Source organism: Ranitomeya variabilis, chromosome 5, assembly GCF_051348905.1.
Source record: "Ranitomeya variabilis isolate aRanVar5 chromosome 5, aRanVar5.hap1, whole genome shotgun sequence".
NCBI classification, from domain to species: Eukaryota; Metazoa; Chordata; class Amphibia; order Anura; family Dendrobatidae; genus Ranitomeya; species Ranitomeya variabilis.
The window spans coordinates 65,689,756-65,715,381 of record NC_135236.1 but is presented as its reverse complement, the minus strand read 5'-3'; the positions used below and the strand labels follow the sequence as shown (position 1 = coordinate 65,715,381).

Sequence of the window (25,626 nt, the reverse complement as noted above, 5' to 3'; positions counted from 1 at the left end):
AAAAGGCCTTTTTCTCACAAATATTCCCAATTTTGTCTAAATCTTTGTTAGCAGGATCTTCTCCTCTGCCGTGATAATCCGGTCTCCTCACAGGTGTGACCTATCCAGGTGATGATTATTCAGCATGATTATTGCATAGGTGGGCCTCAGGGTGGTCACAACAAAAGGTCACCCTAAAAATGTGCTACCGCACATGGGGTAAGCAACATAGCGAATCAGGAGAACTATACTAAATCTCCAATTGGAGTTATTTGCTATTATTACACCTAGTACAAATTGGGATAGGATCTTAGAGACGGGAATAGCCCTTAAATATTGAAAAAAAAACTAATATAATTCAAAACTGTCAAAGAAAAAAAAATGTCTTTGTTGCTCTTAGCAACCAATCAGAATGAACCTTTCATTTTTTAAACTGCTCTGGTAAAATGAAAGCTGCGCTGTGATTGGTTGCTATGAGCAGCAAAGGCAAACATTAAAAAAAGACAGGGACATTTATCATACACGTCTAAAGAAGCAAAAATGTCTGTGTTGCCGTAGCAACCAGTCAAAGAGCAGCTTTCATTTCTTAAACTGCTCTGGTAAAATTATAGGTTTAAACAGGAACAAAGAGGGTTTTTTTTTTAAAGCTGGTGTTTGTTGCTTGTAGACAACCAATCACGGCACAGCTTTCATTCCACCAAAGCCGTTTAAGAAATTAAAGCTGAATTCCCATTGGTTGCTATGGGAAACAAACACAGGCATGAGGCCTAGTACATTTTGATGCCCAGTCGTGGATTATAGTGTGAACACCGCCGATTAGGAGTGACACGCCAGAAGCATTGTTGAAAGCACAACATTTTATTAGTGGATCCTGTGATAAGAAATAAGAACACAGTGTTTACAGGGGAGAGGGGAAGACACAAGACTTATCTCTTTTGCTATTTAAGACATCGGAGAGAGCACATTTTTCATTCTAGACACATTTATTAGCATAAGCACGACATCTCCTGCACTCAGGAACACAACCACAAATCCCACAATGGGTTAAAACTGCTTGTATGGAACATCTACCCTGCAATGTCAGCCCCGGAGGGTCCCTCTGTACCCCTACACCCGCACACCTAGGAGGTTTCCGCTGTCGTTCAGCCTTAAAGCTGAAATCCCATCACAATATGTAGTAGATGCAATGATAATATTAGCAAATACCTCAAATTAGCAACGTAGTACAGTTCTTCTGATTAGTTATGTCACTTACCCCATGTACAGGGCATGGCAGTAGCTTACATATTTACGATTACGACCCCTAACAACTGTCACTATATGAGTGGTCGTAACTGTGGATACCTAAGCCACTGCCATGCCCTGCACATGGGGTAAGCTACCTAGTGAATCAGAAGAACTATACTACATCGCTAACAGAAGGTATTTGCTAATATTATTATTATTACACCTACTACATATTGGGATGGGATCTTGGAGATGGGAATACCCCTTTAAGTCTTGCGTCAGGGTCTGAGTCGTATCAGCCTTGAATTAAGTGACGACATGAGGTACGCGCCTCGACCTCGCCCGATAAAATCAATTTAAAAAAAAAATAAATTGTATTTCCGTCCTGATTTTAGTAGATGATGGACGTATCTTCTTCTACGCACCGATTTATTTTCTCACAGAGATGTATAATCCTAAATCCTGACTGTAGCAAGACCGAGATGTTTTCTGTAAGGGGGGACCGTTCACTTACGTACAAAAGAAAGACCGGGTGGGTGTGTGGTGGGGGTCGACGAGTTCAAAAGAGGGCGAGGAATGGTCACTAGGAAGGACAGGTCTTGAGGGGGCTCCCTAACTCATCCCGATTCTGCCCACACACTCATGCAAACATACCAACCGATTCCCGCAATGAACTCACTGCGGGCGCCATTTTACATCCGTGTATATGTATTCGGGTACATATACGTACATAGGTGTGTATGAGCGACGGCACACTCCGGTGTCTCCTAGATCTGCTCCTAGAAAAGTCACTGCCCCCAAGATTAAAAAAAAAATGCCAGGAATCGGTAAATCTTGGAGAAAAAAAAGGAACTGGAATCCTTGGGGCAGGAGAATTAGTTTGGGTCTAGCCTAAGCTGGTGATGTTGGCACGGCCACCAGGAGGCGCCACTATGCGCTGAGTAGTGCGACGGGGGACGTTGTCATCGACCTGTGCTCCTGCAGGAAGAAAGCAAGATAAGGCATTAGATAAACTGTGCTTAAAAAGGGTCATCCGGCACCCCTTCGGCTTCGGAAGGTGAGCGGCGCACATGTCGCATCTACACATTGGGCAATAGTGAGGAGCACCAGACAACTCTTTGATTTTTGTAAAGGAGGACAAAGGAGAAGACGTTTTTCTTTGAACAAGAGTGGGATCAGTAGATGCAAAGAAGTGTGTGATCTTCCTCTCCCTCCCTGCACAGTCTGAAATAAGTGCTTTCCTCCCTATCTATACTCTAACACAGGAATGATCTGCCCTCCCTGAACACTTGGATGCTTTCCTCCCTCTCCACTCTGTGATCTTCCTGACACAATCTCCTGAAGCTCACTACTTTTCCAAGATTAAGAGAAGTGAAGAGGGGACTCGATATAGAAAGACTTTGCCGCTGCTTCTGACACAAACCTATGTAATAGAATTGCATTGCCTAAGAGACCATAAAACTGCAGCGGTGGCCGGTAACCTGGGCAACGGGTAGTGAACTATAAAATAAAAAATCCCTCCATTCTGAGAGAACAGAAAGGATTATAGTAACATGTGAATTGCAAACTTTTCGTGTTTTTACCCATTTATCATATTACGAATGTTCCTTAAAGGGAACCTGTCACCTGAATTTGGCGGGACCAGTTTTGGGTCATATGGGCGGGGTTTTCGGGTGTTTGATTCACCCTTTCCTTACCCGCTGGCTCCATGCTGGCCGCAATATTGGATTGAAGTTCATGCTGTGTCCTCCGTAGTACACACCTGCACAAGGCAATATTGCCTTGCGCTGGCGTGTACTCCGGAGGACAGGGAATGAACTTCAATCCAATATTGCGGCCAGCATGCAGCCAGCGGGTAAGGAAAGGGTGAATCAAACACCCGAAAACCCCGCCCATGTGACCCAAAACTGGTCCCGCCAAATTCAGGTGACAGGTTCCCTTTAAGTTTTGCATTTAAGAAGCGAATAAAAAATAAAGACACCTTAATGCAAAAGTGAAATGCAAGAAGTCACCTGACAGGCTGAATCCAGACTGGTGGAGGTTCCTTATGGGCTGCGCTGGCTGTTTGGCAGGTGATGTCTTGGCAGAAGAAGCAGGTGTTACGGCTTTTGGAGTCACGGAGACTTCACAGACAGGTCCATCATACAGGCCACGTGGAACTCCTCGCAGCTCAGCAAGCTGGAGACAGTACAACATCACTTATCACAAGGTCCTCAGACTATCCTACACCTTATCCGCCTACTTTCCACTCCTACAGGCCACTCATAATAAAAGTTCTTGCCATATAATCTAAGGCATCATTATGTAGGGGCAGAGACCCGGATATTCCAGCGATGTGTCACTTACTGGGCTGCTTGCTGTAGTGGTTTATTTTTTTTATAAAATCAGTGTTTTGTCAGAATGAGAATATCAGTAGAGGACTGTTGGCAAGTAGTCCAACTATGCCCAAACTACTGATTGGCAGCTTTCTGCCTATGCACAGTGTAAACAAAAAGCTGCCAATCAGTGGTGTGGGCGGGGTTATACAGGGCTCAGCTTTCAGAAAACTGCTAGATCTGAAGCAGATAAACAGTAAGTGACATCACTGGAATCGGGGCCTCTGCCCCTACATCATGATGCTCTCAGATAGAATCTGTTGTCAGATTTTTGCTACCCTAAGTTAAAAGGGTATTCCCATCTCCAAGATCCTATCCCAATATGTAGTAGATGTAATAATGATGTTAGCAGATACCTCCAATTAGAAATGTAGTACAGTTTTTCAGATTTTCTATGTCGCTTACCCCATGTACAGGGCATTACAGTTGATTAGGTGTCCATGTTTACGATCACTAACAACTAACTGTCGTCATATCAGTGGCCGTAACCATGGATACCTAAGCTGCTGCAATGCCCTGCACATGGAGAAAGAGACATAGGTAATCAGAAGAACTATACTAGATTCCTAATTAGAGGCATCTGCTAATATTATTACACCTACTACATATTGAGATAGAGGTTTAGTCCCATCTCCAAGATCCTAACACTAGAATCATACTAAGATTCTACCTAATGATTATAAACCACAAGTCATCCTCGTTCTATATTCTATCACTCCCTGTTTTGTGCTGATAAAAGCACTTTTTCAGAATTATTAATAAATGGCTTCTATTATCACTAACCGTGCTGAATATCCTGACCAAGTGAACTGGATGAGTTGCAGTCCCATGCACGACCACAGTCGCGTGAAAAAAAAACAAACACATGATGCCATTTCCTTAGGTTTTGGCATAAAAAACGCAGCAAAACCTGATATCTGCGTTTATTGCTGCACTTTTGCACTACTCATTGCTGGAAAAATGCTGGAAGAAGAGGCGTGCTGCTTCTTTCAAAAACGCAGCAATTTTCCAATTCACTCAGGAATAAAGAAAATGCGATTTATGAAATCTCATAGCGTTTGCTGGTATTGTAAAATTCAGCTTAAAGTTTGCATTAAAAAACGCAGCAAAAAACACACCGTGTGAACATAGCCTGATTAACGCTCATACTAATCCTATTCAATGAGACAGTGGCGGGCTGATTATTTTTTCTCAGATATGCATTTTATTCACAAATTTAATGCGTGAGAAAAAAACCCAACAAAAATCGGATGCCATAAGGACCATCAGTACAGGATCTGATTTTTCTTGGATACATTACAATTCTGTAAGATGGGAAACGGTAAACGGCTGTAAATGATTAATATTAATAGCTGCGGATTGTATATGGACAGCACAAGGATGACAAGTGAGAAAAAAAATCGTCCCACTCTCCGAGATGGCAATGGGACGATTTTTCATGCACTAGTGTAGGCAAGCCCTTATAGCGAAACACTGGTAAGCTGTCACTTTACAAATTAATTTACTGCAATATTAAACATCATATTTTCTCTCTATGAAAGGAGAAAAAAAAAGCCATGATGTTACTTCCCTTCTTGAGGACCCCACAAATTACCAAAATAAAATGGGTGTAGTGCTTAAAATAGCAATCGAAATACTTCTGCACTGAACAGGTCTCAGATCTCGACCACAGGTGGATTTCTCCTTTAATAGTTGATGCACTCACCCGGCTTCGGGCCTTGATCCTCTTGTACACGAAGTCTGGGAACGGTTTCCTGGGAATGTAGCGTCCAGATCCCTCGGTGGCATGGAGGTTGCCGTCCTCGAGAACGATCTTTCCTTGGCTGATGACCACCAGAGGACCTCCGCGGCACTCCATCCCTTCGAAGATATTGTACTCCACTGACTGCAATGACACAGAACGAAAGTTCCGGGACTGAGAAATCTACCAGGACTTTCCTCCACAAAAAATACCCGGAAATGTCCTTACACTGTTGTGAGTTTTGGCCGAGATCGTTCTTACGCTATCTGGATCCCAGATCACCAGATCGGCGTCAGATCCCACCGCAATGCGGCCTTTTCGAGGGTACAGGTTGAAGATTTTGGCAGCATTGGTACTGGTGACCGCAACAAACTGGTTTTCATCCATTTTTCCAGTCACCTAAAGTCAAAAAACAAAACTTTAATGCCGAAATACTAAAAAGCCCACACCCCCAACAAGACCTCTGGGTCTCTTACTGCCGACGTAATACAAAAGTCTTTTCAGTGAACACAAAACGGGAAAACGGTTTGTTAATATCTTACGTCTATCCAGAGATCGGCTCATTTGAAGTGACAGGCCCAAAGCCTGAGACTGCACTACAATAGGGACTTATGTCCCTGGTTATCATGGAGTCTATGAATGGATCCAAGTGAACAGCACCCTGCCAGCCTCTGTACCTTCTACTGGGCATGTAACCACAGCACAGGTCAGGCCGGGCGGAACAGGTTTTGTGGTTTTTCCCTGATTCTGGCAGATATGTGACCGCTGCAGCCAATCACTGGCCGCAGTGGTTACTGCACTAGCCAGCGATTGGCTGCAGAGGTTACATTGCTGTCTGGACCAACCAGGAAGTATGGAAACTCGGAGGGATTGTTGGAACAAGAGTAACAGGGAATCACTAATGATAAGTATCCTTAGGCGAGCAGAATACTGATTGAAGTGATCATCACATAGCAAAAAATTAATAAAGTGGTGGTTCAGATTTGGGGCTCAAGTCCTGTGACTCCACACAGCATGCACCGTGTATGCTGTCACAATTCTCCGGCGCCGGAAACGGAGCGGAAAATGTGACCGCAAGCTCGATTTGCATACAGACGGTCACATTCCAACTAGACGTGAATCGAGGGAGGCCAGACACGTCTAGTCGGAATGTGGCCAGAAGTAAAGGTACCTTCACATTAAGCGACGCTGCAGCGATACAGACAACGATGCCGATCGCTGCAGCGTCGCTGTTTGATCGCTGGGGAGCTGTCACACAGACCGCTCTCCAGCGACCAACGATGCCGAGGTCCCCGGGTAACCAGGGTAAACATTGGGTTGCTAAGCGCAGGGCCGCGCTTAGTAACCCGATGTTTACCCTGGTTACCAGCGTAAAATGTAAAAAAAACAAACAGTACATACTTACATTCGCGTCCCCCGGCGTCCGCTTCCTGCACTGACTGAGCGCCGGCCCTAACAGCAGAGCGGTGACGTCACCGCTGTGCTGTACTTTCACTTTCACTTTACGGCGCTCAGTCAGTGTGGGAAGCGGACGCCGGGGGACGCGAAGGTGAGTATGTGCTGTTTGTTTTTTTTACTTTTACACTGGTAACCAGGGTAAACATCGGGTTACTAAGCGCGGCCCTGCGCTTAGTAACCCGATATTTACCCTGGTTACCAGTGTAAAACATCGCTGGTATCGTTGCTTTTGGTGTCAAACACAACGATACACGCCGGTCTGACGACCAAATAAAGTTCTGGACTTTATTCAACGACCAGCGACATCACAGCAGGATCCTGATCGCTGCTGCGTGTCAAACTAAACGATATCGCTAGCCAGGACGCTGCAACGTCACGGATCGCTAGCGATATCGTTTAGTGTGAAGGTACCTTAAGCAAATCGCATTCTTGCAGTCACATGACCACCAGCTCCCGGCCATGGAGAATTCTCACAGTGCACAGTACACACGATGCGAGGAATCACAAATCTGCAGTCACTTTTTTTTTGTCTTGTGGTATTCAATGACTTTTACTGCAACAAATTCATCAAAATGGCACACGCTGCTCGTAAATATGGCGCCAATTAGCGTTTTTCCATTCATTATCCATTTTTGCAACAAGAACAAAAAGTCGTATTTTTATCAATATGTTGATTTTTTTTTTGATTTTTTTTAAAGATGCATATAACTACACCAGGGGCCGGCTGGTGTAGAGTTGCGCCACATTTTGTGACTTTTTAAAAAGTTGCCATTGATTAGTCAGCTGAAAACACATCAAATCATTAAAAACTCACCCTATAAAAAAAAAATAAAGAATAAAAAAACAAAAAGCACAGATATATATAATAGACTTCAAAAAAAAAAAAAAAAAAAAAAAAGAGTGCAAGCTGAATTATGAATTGACAAAAAAAAAAAACGGTACAAAGGCTGATCTGTCGACAGGGCGTAACTGCCGACGCCATACTGATTGACAGCTGGCTTCCCGTAAAGTCTGCCTTCGCTGCCAAGGAGACCGGCCGCCGCCAAGAGAATGTAGAGGTGGCCATTGACCTAGGCAAAGAGCATTAAGCTATAGGATTGAGAAACCCTGCGGTTTTTAAAACAAAGAGGATTTTTAATTATATATAAAGAGCAAAGTTTCTTGTTTTTATAAGAACTTTCCAAAACCATTTAAGAAGTTGGGACAACCCCTTTTAAATGTCATTTTGGTCAACCCTTCAAGAAGCAATAACGAACATTTACTTTTAGAGAGTGCAAATATTGACCACGTAGTCTAAAAAAGAGGCACCTTTATTCAACAGTCTCAAGCTGTTAATACATCTGGATAATTTTTAACAAAACCTGCAAGCTGGTCTATTTTGCACCAATATTCGAATTTTTTGCTTCGAATTCACATTCGAGCGGAAAAGGCAAAAGTGTTGAAAGTCTCAGCTTTTGGGTGCATTTTTTTGGCAATTTCTATATTAAAAGTGGAGCACATTATGGTGAGACAAAAACTATGAACAGACAAGAAGAAAGGTCCGCCATTTTTACTACAGAAAATCTCCCACTGTCACCTTCTCCTCTCTTTGCTTCACTATTACGGCAGAGAAACCTTTGGCATATATGAATACCCACCACAGCCCGGTCCCACACGATACTCATCCTCTCTTCAGCTCCATTGGTCCCTTCTGGAATTATTGTAAAATTGTCTTTTCCAACAGCTTTCTGAGCCGTGTTAAAAGTGCAGTGTGCGCTCCCGCAAACCTGCAGGTCACCGCTGGGAAACAACAAACAAATATTAGCACTCATTTTAACTAAACCTCTTCAAAGAAGAATAACCTGCATAAACAGACCCTCATACTTCCCTGTTCTGCACAGGAGACTTTTCAGGAGTCTCATTATCATCACAGACCATAGTGAAAATTACAGATAACACTTCTATATATAGAGGATAACACTTAATCCACCAACAGGTGAAGTTACAGCTCACGTACGTTCCCTCCCTTCACTACGTCCAGATTAGAGCACGTCCAGTACTCTGATAAAAACCAAACCGAGCCAGTCTATTGCTACTAACATCCCCCTGAGGAAAAGGTAGTAGAAGTCTAACATTAAAATTTCACACAAGCATTACTCCAATTTAATCCGATATCAGACCAATGTATGCAAACAGTAATACACAGCAATGCAATAAAAATAACTATAAATAATTAAAATCAAGAAACGATAAAAGTAAAGGGAGTCCGATGAGAGACACAAAATAAAGAAGGTAAGAAACCAATGTTAAGGGTAGCCACCGAATGTCATAAGGCCACGTTCACACGTTCAGTATTTGACAGTATTTTACCTCAGCATTTGTAAGCCAAAACCAGGAGTGGAACAATCAGAGGAAGAGTATAATAGAAACCCGTCACCACAGGTATGTATAGGCACATATGTATATCCACAAAGCTTATTACAATACAATTCTGAGAGATATATCGCAATTTGGTGAAATGGAATGCACAAAATAAATCACTAGTGAACAGATAAAGATGCATTACAATCAGACATACCCAGAGATAAAAAAAAGAACGTGTTACCATATTAGCTCCCATCTCAGACCACGACGCGCGTTTCCAGATGAAGTAGGGTATTTTTAATTATAATGCCTCTTAATCTCTTTATTATTGTTTTCATTTTGTGCATTACATTGCACCAAATTTAAATATATCTTTCTGAATAAAATGGGGTAACCCTTATGATATTTTAGGCTCTCACTTATATAGGAGTTAATTTTTGGACTATAGGCTTCTTTCAGAAGTCTACTATTAGACTTAGTGGTTAGCGAGAAAACTGCAAGATTTTTTTTGAATGATTTACAGTAATAAGGTAAAAAAGCTTAATTGAAAAAAAAAACACATTTAGGTTTTTGTGTTATATCTACAGTGGGGAAAATAAGTATTTGACACGCTGCCGATTTTGCAAGTTTTCCCATCTACAAAGAATGGAGAGGTCTGTAATTTTTATCGTAGGTACACCAACTGTGAGAGACAAAATCTCTAAAAAAAAAGAAATCCATAAAAATCACATTGTATGATTTTTACATAATTAATTTGCATTTTATTGCATTAAATAAGTATTTGATCACCTATCAATCAGCAAGAACTCTGGCTCTCACAGACCTGTTAGTTTTTATTTAAGAAGCCTCCTACTCTGCACTCATTACCTGTATTAATTGCACTTGTTTGAACTCGTTACCTGTATGAAAGACACCTATACAAACACTCAATCAATTGGTGAGAAGGCAACAATTGTCGGTGCAATTATTAGGAAATGGAAGAAACACAAGGTAAAATGTTAATCTTCCTCAGTCTGGGGCTCCATGCAGGATCTCGCCTTGTGGGATAAGAAGGATTCCGAGAACGGTCAGAAATCAGCCCAGAACTACACAGGAAGACCCGGTCAATGACCTGAAGAGAGCTAGGACCACAGTCTGAAACATTACTGTTACTAACACACTACGCTGTCATGGATTACAATCCTGCAGGACATGTAAGGTCCCAGCACATGTCCAGGCCCATTTGAAGTTCACCAATGACCAACTGGATGATCCAAAGGAGGCATGGGAGTAGATCATGTGGTCAGATGAGACCAAAATAGAACTTTTTCGTATCAACTCCACTCGCCGTATTGGAGAAAGAAGGATGAGCACAACCCCAAGAACACTGTCCCAAGCATGAAGCATGGTGGGGGAAACATCATACTTTGGGGTGCTTTTTTTTTTTGCAAAGGGGACAGGACGACTGCACTGTACTGAAGGAAGGATTGATGGTGTCATTTATCTCGAGATTTCAGCTAACAACTTCCTTCCCTCAGTAAGAGCATTGAAGATGGGTCGCGACTGGGTCTTCCAGCAGGACAATGACCCAAAACACACACGCAGCCAGGGCAATTAAGGAGTGGCTCCATAAGAAGCATTTCAAGGTCCTGGAATGGTGTAGAAAGTCTCCAGGCCTGAACCCAATAGAAAATCTTTGGCGGGAGCTGAAACTCAATGTTACCCAGCGACAGTGCCGAAACCTGAAAGATCTGGAGAAGATCTGTATGGAGGAGGGGGCCAAAATCCCTGCTGCAGTGTGTGCAAACTTGGTCAAGATCTACAGGAAACGTCTGACCTCTGTAACTGCAAACAAAGGTTTCTGGACCAAATATTAAGTTCTGTTTTTCTATTGTATCAAATACTTATTTCATGCAAATTAATAATGTAAAAATCATACAGTGATTATCTGGATTTTCTTTAGGTTCTGTCTCCCACAGGTGAAGTGTACCTACGATACAAATCACACACCTCTCCGTTCTTTGTAGGTGGGAAAACTTGCAAAATCACCAATGTATCAAATACTTATTTTCCCCACTTTACATTTAAAAAAAAAATATACATTTTATTTTGGGATTCTTTAGTTACATACGATCTGTATTAAAAATTAAATCTTGTAATATTTCCACTGGCGGCCAGGATTATTTTAGACTTATAATTCCTGTCTTTTCAGGAAGAGTTTTCAGCAGGTTCCTTATCATCAGAGGCAGGGTTCTAAACATCTGATAACACAGGATCCGTTATTAATAATAGGGAATGCTGACATGTGTTGGCCCATGGACTGTAATGTTTCAGCACCTGTTGTGTGACCTCCCCTCCGCCATCCTCCGCCAAAACTCCACGAGCGTCGGAGAGCTGCGTACTCAAAATGCCCATCCGCAGAGGACAACACATTTAATACGACAATTCCTTGTATGACAGGGCACGGCAGGACTATTGTTCCACAGAGAGCGGCACTCACCAGGCTAGGAGGGAGTTGAGAAAATCAGGAGTACTAGGATCGGGGCTCAGAGGCGGAGATGTGACAAAGGCTGCAGCTTTTGCCCAGTTTTTGCTCCAGTAGTGGGAGCCGTCGGTACCCAAACTTGCAGTGACTGGCTCCCCATACACAACAGCGCCTGTCACCAGGGAATAAAACGGGCTCATGTGAACATTACGGCATTAAGGTGATCCTGTGACATCAGGGTCTGGGTGAGGCAGGGCTACACCAGAAATGGATGGAAACTATGCACCAGCACTTCCAGCAACGTGATCCACTAATATATCTATGTGGCTTAGAAGAATATCACGTCTTGCATTAATTATGCCATTTATACAGGGGAATCTGTCAGCGGGTTGTTGCTATGTAATCTGAGAGCAGCACGATGTAGAAGCAAAGACCCTGATTCCAGCAATATGTCACTTACTAGGCTGTGTTTTGCTTTTTCAATACAATCAGTGTTTTCTCAGCTGGAGATTATCCCTACAGGACTAGGTGCCTAGTGCCTCTTAGTCCAACCACACCACCATCACTGATTGGCAGCTTTTTGTATATTGAAAGGAAGCGGCCAATCAGTGATGTGGGTGGGGTTACACAGAGCTCAGCATTCGAGCTCTGCTAGATTTGCAGAATTGAAAATTGTTATTGCTGCACCCGGTAAACTAAGTGATACATCAGTGGAATCAGGCGGTGACTCACGGGAGCATTCACCCGCAGCCGCTTGTGCTATAAGTAAATAATTTTTTTTTTTTTTTAAATGACGTGGGGTTGCCCTGTATTTTTAATAACCAGCCTACATCATACGGTTGTCAGATTACATAGCAAAAACTTATTGATTCCCTGTAAAGGGAATGCTTTATCAGAAAATGGCCTGCTGTTTGAATCAGGATATTATGTTACATATATTTTTAAAATAATTTTGTTAATGATTTATTAAAACATTTTATCTGCATTAAATAAGATTATATATATATATATATATATATATATATATATATATATATATATATATATATATATATATATACATACATATATATATATATATATACATACATACATATATATATGTATGCAATTTTCACACTGTCCATTGGGGCCATTTTATTATTCACACTCATTGTCCATTCAGGAATAGTTTTCAGCAGGCTCGTTATCATCAGATTCAGAGTTACAATGACCGATAACTCCTCTATACACAGCTCACAACACAGGATCCACCAATCAGCATAGGTGATATCACAGCTCACCTCCTCCTTCTCCCGTCACTATGACTTTAGCACACGCTCATTAGATGCTTCAGATCTAAAAATAGGGTCAGGTTCTGGTCATTGGGGCTAATGTACACGTGAATTTTCCTGAAACTACATTAAGTTAGAGTCTAAAAACAGTGTGAAAATTGCAAGATTTCTCATTTTTATTTTTAATATAGAGATAAGAAAAAAAGAAAAAAAAATGATTAAAAAAATAAAATAAAAAAAAAACACAAAACAATATTCTGTTTCCTGTATGAATGGAGCGGTAGTGAGCATGTGCGACCACCACTTCTATAGCCAGTAGATGGAGCAGTGGTCGCACATGCTCACTACCGCTTCACTCACCCAGGAGACTTTAGGACCCCATTCTCATGACTTCCAGGCATAGGACCTCAAGTGCTTTTATTCGGCACTCACCCTTTTTCCTGGATTGTGCGATCACTTCGGCGGAGCTTTTGCTCATCACCTTGGTGACATAGAGCGGACAGTTCGTCTGGTTGGCGATGGTGATGGAGCGATTGACGGCTTCTGCCTCCACCTATACAGGGATGGGAACCATCAGACACACTGGGAGCATTTCTATACACAGCTAATAGATGTGCAATCAATAGAGAATCACACCAATTATCATTTGTGAACCTCATAAAAAAATGTTTTACATGCATGAAATTAAAGGGGAACTCCACATTCACAACGACTGATGGCCCCTTTCCCCCCCCGACTATAAACAGATTACAATATTCGCCGCTAGAACCATCAGCTTCTTCTGGAGGACCCAGCATATCCAGGAAATACTTGTGTGGATCACTTACTCCTAAAGAAACTGTGTAATTCCAGAAACCCCCAGTGGCGGCGCTGTTGGGAAATTAAACACTTGTTTCTTCAGGGTTATCTTACAGATTACAGTTGATCAATGAGGGATCGGTGAGATTAGAATACGGTGCTTCTGTCAAAAGAGGCCATCCGAAGCAGGACATAGTTTAAAATGAAATCTTATCAGGAAATGACCGGTTGTAATCAGGTTTTGTTTTTTAAAACATTTCAGAATTTTTTTTCTACATCAAAAATAAAAAAATAAAATAAAATTGTGCACACTGGCCAAATAATTTAGAGTACTACTTACTGTGGGATTTTAGTAGTAATTACTGAACTTTTTACTTGTGTAAAAGTGAAAAACTGAGCCTGCTCAAATTTGGGAAAAAGTAATTCTGGAGGAAAGGGGAGCAGGTGAGCTGTGACATCACCTACTGTGAATGGTGGATCCTATGTTATCTACTGTATATAGAGGTGTTATCAGTCATTGTACAGGAGGAGGTGAGCTGTGACATCACCTATTGTGAATGGTGGATCTTGTGTTATCTACTGTATATAGAGGTGATATCAGTCATTGTACGAGAGGAGGAGGAGGTGAGCTGTGACATCACCTATTGTGAATGGTGGATCCTGTGGTAGCTACTGTATATAGAGGTGTTATCAGTCATTGTACAGGAGGAGGAGGTGAGCTGTGACATCACCTATTGTGAATGGTGGATCCTGTGTTATCTACTGTATATAGAGGTGTTATCAGTCATTGTACAGGAGGAGGTGAGCTGTGACATCACCTATTGTGAATGGTGGATCCTGTGTTATCTACTGTATATAGAGATGTTATCAGTCATTGTACATGAGGAGGTGAGCTGTGACATCACCTATTGTGAATGGTGACTCCTGTGATATCTACTGTATATAGAGGTGTTATCAGTCATTGTACAGGAGGAGGAGGTGAGCTGTGACATCACCTATTGTGAATGGTGGATCCTGTATTATCTACTGTATATAGAGGTGTTATCAGTCATTGTACATGAGGAGGTGAGCTGTGACATCACCTATTGTGAATGGTGACTCCTGTGATATCTACTGTATATAGAGGTGTTATCAGTCATTGTACAGGAGGAGGAGGTGAGCTGTGACATCACCTATTGTGAATGGTGGATCCTGTATTATCTACTGTATATAGAGGTGTTATCAGTCATTGTACATGAGGAGGAGGAGGTGAGCTGTGACATCACCTATTGTGAATGGTGGATCCTGTATTATCTACTGTATATAGAGGTGTTATCAGTCATTGTACATGAGGAGGAGGAGGTGAGCTGTGACATCACCTATTGTGAATGGTGGATCTTGTGTTATCTACTGTATATAGAGGTGTTATCAGCCATTGTACAGGAGGAGGAGGTGAGCTGTGACATCACCTATTGTGAATGGTGGATCCTGTATTATCTACTGTATATAGAGGTGTTATCAGTCATTGTACAGGAGGAGGTGAGCTGTGACATCACCTATTGTGAATGGTGGATCCTGTGTTATCTACTGTATATAGAGGTGTTATCAGTCATTGTACATGAGGAGGTGAGCTGTGACATCACCTATTGTGAATGGTGACTCCTGTGATATCTACTGTATATAGCTGTGTTATCAGTCATTGTACAGGAGGAGGAGGTGAGCTGTGACATCACCTATTGTGAATGGTGGATCCTGTATTATCTACTGTATGTAGAGGTGTTATCAGTCATTGTACAGGAGGAGGAGGTGAGCTGTGACATCACCTATTGTGAATGGTGGATCTTGTGTTATCTACTGTATATAGAGGTGTTATCAGCCATTGTACAGGAGGAGGAGGTGAGCTGTGACATCACCTATTGTGAATGGTGGATCTTGTGTTATCTACTGTATATAGAGGTGTTATCAGCCATTGTACAGGAGGAGGAGGTGAGCTGTGACATCACCTATTGTGAATGGTGCATTCCCCTGTTACCTACTGTATATACAATGAATGGTGTTACCTTTCATTGTAATCCTGCCTATGATGACAATGCGACTGGCGATTTAACCTTGATTTTACCCTTTCCTATCCAACATTTGACCCGGTTCAACATTATGATTTTCCTGTTCTGCTCTGATGTCGGAAGATGTCCGACATGTTATATGTTGCATTTGTTTTGATTAGTACTGACCTCAACCTGCAGATATCGCAGGTTGCACTTTCTATTTCTCAACAGGCCATGTGTCTTGAAAAAAAAAAATGGAAAAAAATTTAATCGTAAAGGGTTAAAGGAGAGGTGATTTTCTGGTGACATTCACTTTAAAGGTCTTTACTTAAATGAACCTAAATTATCCATAGATGATTATTAAAGAAGGGTCCTGCATTAGGCCTTTATTACACAGGATAAAAGGCAGTACAGGGTACACACAGTTATGAATGGGCTACTAATGTGACGTATGGACCTGTAGTTCTTCAGAGAGATTTGTGTAACCGCCCCAATATCAGAAATCCACACCTCCAGCACACTGACGTCTACAGGTAAGATTCACTCACTTCTTCTGGTCGGCTCAGGACGTGTCCCTCAGGGCCGGTGATCCCTTGTTCTAAGATCCTCAGTTGTTCCTGGAACAAGAAAAAAAAAACACATAAGAAAACTGTAAAATAAATGCAGATGTAAGAGCTGAACTCACATGTAGGTCATCCAAATAATTTATATAAATCAGAAAACAATCTAAATTATATATATATATATATATATATATATATATATATATATATATATATATATATATATATATATATATACACATACATACATATATACATATATATACACACATACACACACATACATACATACATATATATATATATATATAGTTATTATTTTCATAAAAGGATTGCAAAGTAAAAATTACAAAATAAGTGTGTCACGTTGTGTTGATGATGTATGTGCTCTGTGTACTGGGTGGATTTTCAAACCCTAATACGAGATATGATGATACGAGAATGTATCATCATAAAATGACTTTATTGTTTATTCAGGTTTTTGCATTACATGCATCTTTTAAAGGAATCGGTCACTTCCCCCCGGGACGTAAGTGACCTATTAATATGGGCATACAGGTAATAGAAATGTTCCACTAGTCCTACCTGTATGCCTCATATTAATGGTCTTGTTGCTAAAAAACTGTTATATTCTGTCTGTAAGCTAATGATTTCTTCCAGGCTTCAGGGCGTGCGGTGCCTAGAAGAACTCTGTGCCCCCTGTCCTCATTGTAATACTTACCCCCCTCCCATGCATGTCAGTTCTGGCCCCCGAATCCCGTGCCTGCGCCCTGCACTCCCTCAGAAATACAGACCTCATCACTGTGACCACCGGTGTGTGTGCGCCGATAATATGCTCCCCACTTCCTCCCTGCACAGTCATCGCTAGGAACCATGTGTACATAGCGAGGACTATGCAGGGAGGAAATGGGAGAGAGCATCTTATTGGTCAGTGAAGTGGAAGTCACAGGCGCCTGCGCAGAAGATATCTGAATGCAGCCCCCATAGAAGGGAGGACGAGGTATGTATTTGTGAGGGAGTGCAGGGCGCAGGATTCCGGGGGCCAGAGCTGACGTTCATGGGTGGGGGTAGTATTCCAATGAGGACAGCCTGGAAGAAATCATTAGCATAAACACAGAATATAACATTTCTCAGCAACAAGACCATTAATATGAGGCAGACAGGTAGGACCAGTGTAACATTTCTATTACCTGTATACCCATATTAATAGGTCATCATTGTCCCGGGGGGAGACAGATTCTCGTTAAAAAAATACATGAAATGCAAAAACCTGAATAAACAATAAAGTCATTTTCTGATTATAGCTTCTCGTTAGGGTTTGCAAATCCACCCAGTACACAGAGCACATACATCAACACAACACCCTCTGGGTGACAGACTCCCTTTAAATATTTATTAAAAAATTATTAATCTGTCACTTTCCACAGTGGAGCTTCTTTTAGGCTCATAGGACAAGATTCAGCAAAGCTTTTAAAGTGGCGTAAAAAAAAAAAAGCATTGAAAAGTTGCATAATTTTGTGGGCTAAATTTTGCAAGTTTTGGTGTTCTCACACCTTTTTCGCCCAGCTCTGACAAAGCAGCTAGGAGCAGGACAGGGCGTTGGCTATGCCCACGTGGTTGGGGTGGGACAGGGCGTTAAATATGCCTACATGGCTGTGGTGGGACAGGGCGTTGGCTATGCCCACGTGGCTGGGGTGGGACAGTGTTAGCTATGCCTACGTGGCTGGGGTGGGACAGGGCGTTGGCTATGCCCACGTGGCTGGGGTGGGACAGAGCGTTAAATATGCCTACATGGCTGGGGTGGGACTGGGCGTTGGCTATGCCTACGTGGCTGGGGTGGGACAGGGCGTTGGCTATGCCTACGTGGCTGGGGTGGGACAGGGCGTTGGCTATACCTACATGGCTGGGGTGGGACAGGGCGTTGGCTATGCCTACGTGGCTGGGGTGGGACAGGGCGTTGGCTATACCTACATGGCTGGGGTGGGACAGGGCGTTGGCTATACCTACATGGCTGGGGTGGGACAGGGCGTTGGCTATGCCTACATGGCTGGGGTGGGACTGGGCATTGGCTATCCCTACGTGGCTGTGGTGGGACAGAGCGCTGGCTATGCCTATGTGGCTGGGGTGGGACAGGGCGTTGGCTATGCCTACATGGCTGGGGTGGGACTGGGCGTTGGCTATGCCTACGTGGCTGGGGTGGGACTGGGCGTTGGCTATGCCTACGTGGCTGTGGTGGGACAGGGCGCTGGCTATGCCCATGGGGTTGTTGATACTTCCACAGGGTTGGGGTGTGACATGAGCATTAGCTGGGCCACAAATCTAACGCAGTAGTCAATTCAACCTGAAACAATGATATAGACTGTAGTCAACTCAAAGGCCGATACTACAGAGGAAATCATAGGAGCTAAACATTCGGTTTCTATCACTTTTTAGGGGGATTAAATGAGAGGTTAAATAAGCTCATAATATGGCCGAGTATCAACTGTGGAGGATAGCGCAGCTCCAGAGGAAGCACGAGCCCTGAGGAAAACAGACACAGCAACAATGCTCTAACTATGACAGATGTCACCCCAGGGGGAACAGAAATGAGAAGAAAATGCAGACAGGAGGATGAAGCCCAGCAATATCCGCTGCACAATCTACACATGACCCAGAGCTGGACTTAGAGAAGGCTGATTTTAAGATCAGGATTAGGCAGACGCTCTCAGTACAGCGGCACCATCAGGCTCATGTCCCTGGTGGGGACTACAAAATAAGTAAAAAGTCATTTTAAAAAAATGCCAAATGATAAAATAAATAAATAAATAGCTATAAAAGGTTCCAGCTCACAGCGCAAAAATCAATCCATTTCACAGGTCCATTAACAGAACAAAAAAAAAATTATAGGTCCTATAAAATGGTGATATGAACCAACTTTTTATTTTTTGGAAACTTTTTAAAAGCACCAACATTTAAAAAAAAAAAAAAAATTAATAAAAAAAAAAAAAAAAAAAAAAAAAAGAGTATTACCATCTCAAAAATCCTATCCAAATATGTAGTAGGTGTAACAATAATAATAATAGCAAATATCTCCAATTAATGTAGCATAGTTCTTCTGATTCACTATGTCTCTTACCTCATTTTCAGGCATTGCAGGACCTTAGGTATCCATGGTTACGACCACTGATATAGTGACAGTTAGTTGGTTGCTAGTGGTCATAACCATGGCTACCTACGATCCTGCAATGCCTGCACATGAGGAAAGAGACAATAGCGAATCAGAAGAACTATATTCGGTTTCTAATTGGAGATAATATTAGCTAATATTTTTACACCTACTAAATATTGGGATAGGAGATTGGAATACTCCTTTAAGTTTGGTATGGTTTTAAATGATAAATAATTTATAAATAATAATTTTAATAATAATAAAGTTGTAACACGCTAGAAATTCAGGTCGTCGGGTAATTTTTACCAAGACATTAAAAAAATTAAAATAAATCAGAACATTACATGGTAAACTAAAACCGATCCCGCAAAAAAAAAAGTTGTCGACAAACATAATAATCTCATGGCTGTTGGAATAAGGGGAGGGAGAAAAAAAAATGGATACACAAAAATGAAGGTGTTAATGACGATCCACTTTAACCCCTTCATGACCCAGGGTATTTTCCTTTTTTCGTTTTTCACTCCCCAACTTCCCAGAGCCATAACTTTTTTATTTTCCGTCAATTTGGCCATGTGAAGGCTTATTTTTTGCGGGACGAGTTGTACTTTTGAACGACATCATTGGTTTTAGCATGTTATGTACTAGAAAATGGAAAAAAAAATTCCAAGTGCGGTGAAATTGCAAAAAAGTGCAATCCCACACTGGTTTTTTGTTTGGCTTTTTTGCTAGGTTCACTAAATGCTAAAACTGACCTGCCATTATGATTCTCCAGGTCATTACGAGCTCATAGACACCTAACATGTCTAGCTTCTCTTTTATCTTAATGGTGAAAAAAAAATCCAAACTTTGCTAAAAAAAAATAAAAAAAATTGCACCATTTTCCGATACCCGTAGCGTCTCCATTTTTCATGACCTGGGGTCGGGTGAGGGCTTATTTTTTGCATTCCGAGCTGGCGTTTTTAATGATGCCATTTTGGTGCAGATACGTTCTTTTTATCGCCCGTTATTGCATTTTAATGCAATGTCGCGGCGACCAAAAAAATGTAATTCTGGCATTTCGATTTTTTGGGGCTACGCCGTTTAGCGGTCAGGTTAATGCTTTTATTTCATTGATAGATCGGGCGATTCTGAACTCGGTGATACCAAATATGTGTAGGTTTGTTTTTTTTTTTTTTTATTGTTTTATTTTCAATGGGGCGAAAGGGGGGCAATTTAAACTTTTATATATATATTTTTTTTTGTTTTTACTCCTCCATGGGAGGCTAGAAGCTGGCACAACTTGATCGGCTCTGCTACATAGGAGCGAAGCATAGATCGCTCCTATGTAGCTGAATTACAGCATTGCTATGAGCGCCGACCACAGGGTGGCGCTCACAACAAGCCGGCATCAACAACCATAGAGGTCTCAAGGAGACCTCTGGTTGTCATGCCGATGCATCACTGACCCCCGATCACATGGCGGGAGTCAGCGACGAGCTCATTTCCGGCCCGATGGCCGGAAGTGCTAGTTAAATGACGCTGTCAGGGTATGTGCACACGTCAGGATTTCTTGCAGAAATTTCCTGAAGAAAACCGGAAATTTTCTGCAAGAAATCCGCATGTTTCTTTTTGCGTTTTTTTTCCCATTTTTTTCACTTTTTTTAGCATTTTGCAAGCGTAATTAGCTTGCAGAATGCTAAAGTTTTCCAAGCGATCTGTAGCATCGCTTGGAAAACTGACTGACAGGTTGGTCACACTTGTCAAACATAGTGTTTGACAAGTGTGACCAACTTTTTACTATAGATGCAGCCTATGCAGCATCAATAGTAAAAGATAGAATGTTTGAAAATAATAAAAAAAATTAAAAAAATGGTTATACTCACCTGCAGACAGACGATCTCCTCAGCGGCGTCCGTTCCTATAGATGGTGTGTGCAAGACGTTCAATGACGTCGTGGTCACGTGACCGCGACGTCATCGCGGTCATGTGACCGCGACGTCATCGCAGGTCCTTCACACACACCATCTATAGGAACGGAAGCGGCAGCATGCACCGAAGAGAGGCGGGAAGACTCCGGGGGCCATCAGAGGGTGAGTATATCACTATTTTTTATTTTAATTCTTTTTTTTTTTACCAATTATATGGTGCCCAGTCGGTGGAGGAGAGTCTCCTCTCCTCCACCCTGGGTACCAACCGCACATGATCTGCTTACTTCCCGCATGGTGTGCACAGCCACATGCGGAAAGTAAGCAGATCAATGCATTCCTAGGTGTGCGGAATCCCCACAATTCCGCAAATTTAATGAACATGCTGCGTTTTTTTCCGCGATGCGATTTTTTTTCGCGGAAAAAAATGCAACATTTGCACAATAAATGCGGAATACACTGAAAATAATGGGAGGCATACGCTATGTTCCAAATTATTATGCAATTTACATTTTTATCGGATTTTCCTAAATGGTCGGTGCAAATGACAATCAGTCTAACAAAAGTCATCACCCGTTAGATTATACATCAAATTTTATTGAAGAAACCTCCCAATGATAACAGTATAATCTCCAAAATGGATAAAAACTCAAAATGCACTGTTCCAAATTATTATGCACAGTAGAATTTCTAAACATCTGATCTGTTTTAAAGAACTGAAAATGCTCATTTGTGGAATTTGCAGTATTAGGAGGTCACAATCACTGATCAAAAGAGCTATTTAACTCCAAAACCTCCCAACAGGCCAAGTTACATGTAACATAGGACCCTTCTTTGATGTCACCTTCACAATTCTTACATCCATTGAACTTGTGAGTTTTGGAGAGTTTCTGCTTGTATTTCTTTGCATGAAGTCAGAATAGCCTCCCAGAGCTGCTGTTTTGATGTGAACTGCCTCCCACCCTCATAGATCTTTTGCTTGATGATTCTCCAAAGGTTCTCTATAGGGTTGAGGTCAGGGGAAGATGGTGGCCACACCATGAGTTTATCTCCTTTTATGCCCATAGCAGCCAATGACTCAGAGGTATTCTTTGCAGCATGAGATGGGGCATTGTCAGCATGAAGATGATTTTGCTCCTGAAGGCACGTTTCTGCTTTTTAGACCATGGAAGAAAGTTGTCAGTCAGAAACTCTATATACTTTGCAGAGGTCATTTTCACACCTTCAGGAACCTTAAAGGGCCCTACCAGCTCTTTCCCATGATTCTGGCCCAAAACATGACTCCTCCACCTCCTCGCTGACGTTACAGCCTTGTTGGGACATGGTGGCCATCCACCAACCATCCACTACTCCATCCATCTGGACCGTACAGAGTTGCTCGACACTTATCAGTAAACAAGACTGTTTGGAAATTAGTCTTCATGTATGTGTGGGCCCAATACAACCATTTCTGCTTGTGAACACTGTTTAAGGCTATGTTCACATGCTGCGGGTTTTGCTGCGGACCCGCAGCTGTTTTGCAGCTGCGGGTCCGCATCCTTTTTCCATGTAGGTTACAGTACAATGTAATTTAATTTAACACTCTACCATCGGCTATACAATTTAAAATCAATTGTTCTGTTGCCTTAAAAATCTATGTACTAATATTTACCGGGCGTTTTGGCAGTCCGAGTCTCCCGACTTGGTAACCTGAGTTGCCGCATGTGACACGATCTAGATCCTCTAGATGGACGATATAGCTGTGCTTCCAAAATCCTTGCGTTCCTTCTTTTTGCTCAGCATATAAAAATCGGGTGAAAAAAGGGTCTGTCCCGGCCGGTGACAGTCACCCCTTACTTCATTAATGGTGAGCACAAATCTTCAGCGCGTGTCAGCGCTTCCATATGCTTATGCCGACAAGGCGCAGAGAAGCTGCAGGGCCTCGTGTGACGTCACTATCACGTGATGTTCCACGTGAACGGCTGAGAAGACTGCACAGAGGACCGAAAGAGGTGCTATCCAACGCGTTTCGAAGTCAGCGGACTTCTTCCTCCAGCGGTGAGCCCGCATCAAAGCCGGGACATGTCAGCTGTTTTGAACAGCTCACATGTGCCCGTAATAGGCGCGGGCAGAATTGCAAACCGCCCGCGCCTATTAACTAGTTAAATGCCGCTGTCAAATGCAGACAGCATCATTTAACTACCGCATCCGGCCGGGCGGCCGGTAATGAGCGCATCGCCGACCCAGTCACATGATCGGAGGTCGGCGATGCTTCAGAATAGTAACCATAGAGGTCATTGAGACCTCTATGGTTACTGATGCAGGCCTGCTGTGAGCGCCACCCTGTGGTCGGCGCTCACAGCACACCTGCAATTCTGCTACATAGCAGCGAACATCAGATCGCTGCTATGTAGCAGAGGCGATTGAGTTGTGCCTGCTTCTAGCCTCCCATGGAGGTTATTGAAGCATGGCAAAAGTAAAAAAAAAAAGTAAAAAAAAATGTGAAAAAAATAAAAAAAAATATAAAAGTTTAAATCACCCCCCTTTCGCCCCAATCAAAATAAATCAATAAAAAAAAAATCAAACCTACACATATTTGGTATCGCCGCGTTCAGAATCGCCCGATCTATCAATAAAAAAAAAAAGGATTAACCTGATCGCTAAACGGCGTATCGAGAAAAAAATTCGAAATGCCAGAATTACGTTTTTTGGGTCGCCGCGACATTGCATTAAAATGCAATAACGGGCGATCAAAAGAACGTATCTGCACAAAAGTGGTTATCATTAAAAACGCCAGCTCGGCACGCAAAGAATAAGCCCTCAACCGACCCCAGATCATGAAAAATGGAGACGCTACGGGTATCGGAAAATGGCGCAATTTTTTTTTTTTTTTTTTAGCAAAGTTTGGAATTTTTTTTCACCACTTAGATAAAAAATAACCTAGTCATGTTAGGTGTCTATGAACTCGTAATGACCTGGAGAATCATAATGGCAGGTCAGTTTTAGCATTTAGTGAACCTAGCAAAAAAGCCAAGCAAAAAACAAGTGTGGGATTGCACTTTTTTTGCAATTTCACTGCACTTGGAATTTTTTTCCCGTTTTCTAGTACACGACATGGTAAAACCAATGATGTCGTTCAAAAGTACAACTTGTCCTGCAGAAAATAAGCCCTCACATGGCCAAATTGATGGAAAAATAAAAAAGTTATCGCTCTGGGAAGGAGGGGAGCGAAAAACGAACACGGAAAAACGGAAAATCCCAAGGTCATGAAGGGGTTAAAGTGGTCAATAAAAGGTTATATGTCAGAGGTGTCAAACTGCATTCCTCGAGGGCCGCCAACAGGTCATGTTTTCAGGATTTCCTTAGCATTCCACAAGGTGCTGGAATCATTCTGTGCAGGTGATTAAATTATCACCTGTGCAATACAAGGAAATCCTGAAAACATGACCTGTTGGCGGCCCTCGAGGAATGCAGTTTGACACCTCTGTTATATGTCACCCCCCCCCCAAAAAAAGGGGCAAAAAGCCGCCTCACCTCATAGATGACGTCACCGTTCTCAGCATGTACTTGTCCGATGGCTCCAATTTCCCGGATGGTGCTGAACACCTCGTAGATCTGAAAAAGATTTATGTGACCAGTTACAGATGGCAAAATATAAAAAAATAAAAATAAAAAAAATAATAATAATAAAAATATATATATATATATATACAGTATATAGATTGGCCGCACACAGAAATCTCAGTCTGCGCAGGACTAGTGGAGATTTGGTCTTTTGACGCCACATTTATCGAGAGCCGAGCGATAACTAAGGAATGCGAGAAATTTGCCTCATTGTCAGAGAACTTTTGGTTAAAGGACGTGTGTCATCAGAAATGAGCCCGGGATTAAATCAGGTTTTTATATTAAATTTATTTAGGAAAAAAGATAATTTTTTTTCAATTTTCAATATATTACAGTATCATGGAGTCTTAAGAGAAAATAACTTTGCAGGAAGTATAGATTAGATGGAAGAGGAAAAGGGTATTCTCGCTCTTTTCCTTCTCTAAACAGATCAGTTTTCAGCAGTCTCATTATCATCACAGACAGGATTACAATGAAAGGTAACAACCCACAGCTCACCTCCTCCTCCTGTACAATGACTGATAACACCTCTACATACAGTAGATAACACAGGATCCACCACTCACAATAGGTGATGTCACAGCTCACCTCCTCCTCCTGTACAATGACTGATAACACCTGTATATACAGTAGGTAACACAGGATCCACCATTCACAGTAGGTGATGTCACAGCTCACCTCCTCCTCCTGTACAATGACTGATAACACCTCTATATACAGTAGAT

At 42.1% G+C, this 25,626-nt stretch overlaps 1 protein-coding gene across 4 annotated transcripts in view; it reads right to left on the bottom strand.

The window, feature by feature from the left end:
• Positions 1–816: 816 nt before the first annotated feature.
• DPYSL2 (dihydropyrimidinase like 2) overlaps positions 817–25,626 on the bottom strand; it is a 104,326-nt gene continuing 79,516 nt past the window's right edge. For 2 of the 4 annotated variants that reach the window (XR_013215539.1, XR_013215540.1), the window contains exons 6-15: positions 24,812–24,892; positions 16,232–16,300; positions 13,294–13,414; positions 11,603–11,759; positions 8,418–8,559; positions 5,551–5,721; positions 5,287–5,466; positions 3,219–3,384; positions 1,362–2,184; positions 817–1,258 (exon numbers count right to left, since the gene is read on the bottom strand). Coding sequence is in view for 2 of the 4 variants with exons in the window: in XM_077262124.1 (XP_077118239.1) it covers positions 2,093–2,184; positions 3,219–3,384; positions 5,287–5,466; positions 5,551–5,721; positions 8,418–8,559; positions 11,603–11,759; positions 13,294–13,414; positions 16,232–16,300; positions 24,812–24,892 (1,179 nt within the window). In the remaining 2 variants the exon portion in view is untranslated. Of the gene's footprint in view, positions 2,185–3,218; positions 3,385–5,286; positions 5,467–5,550; positions 5,722–8,417; positions 8,560–11,602; positions 11,760–13,293; positions 13,415–16,231; positions 16,301–24,811; positions 24,893–25,626 lie in introns of all 4 variants that reach the window. The other 2 variants (XM_077262124.1, XM_077262125.1) reach the window with 1 other exon arrangement.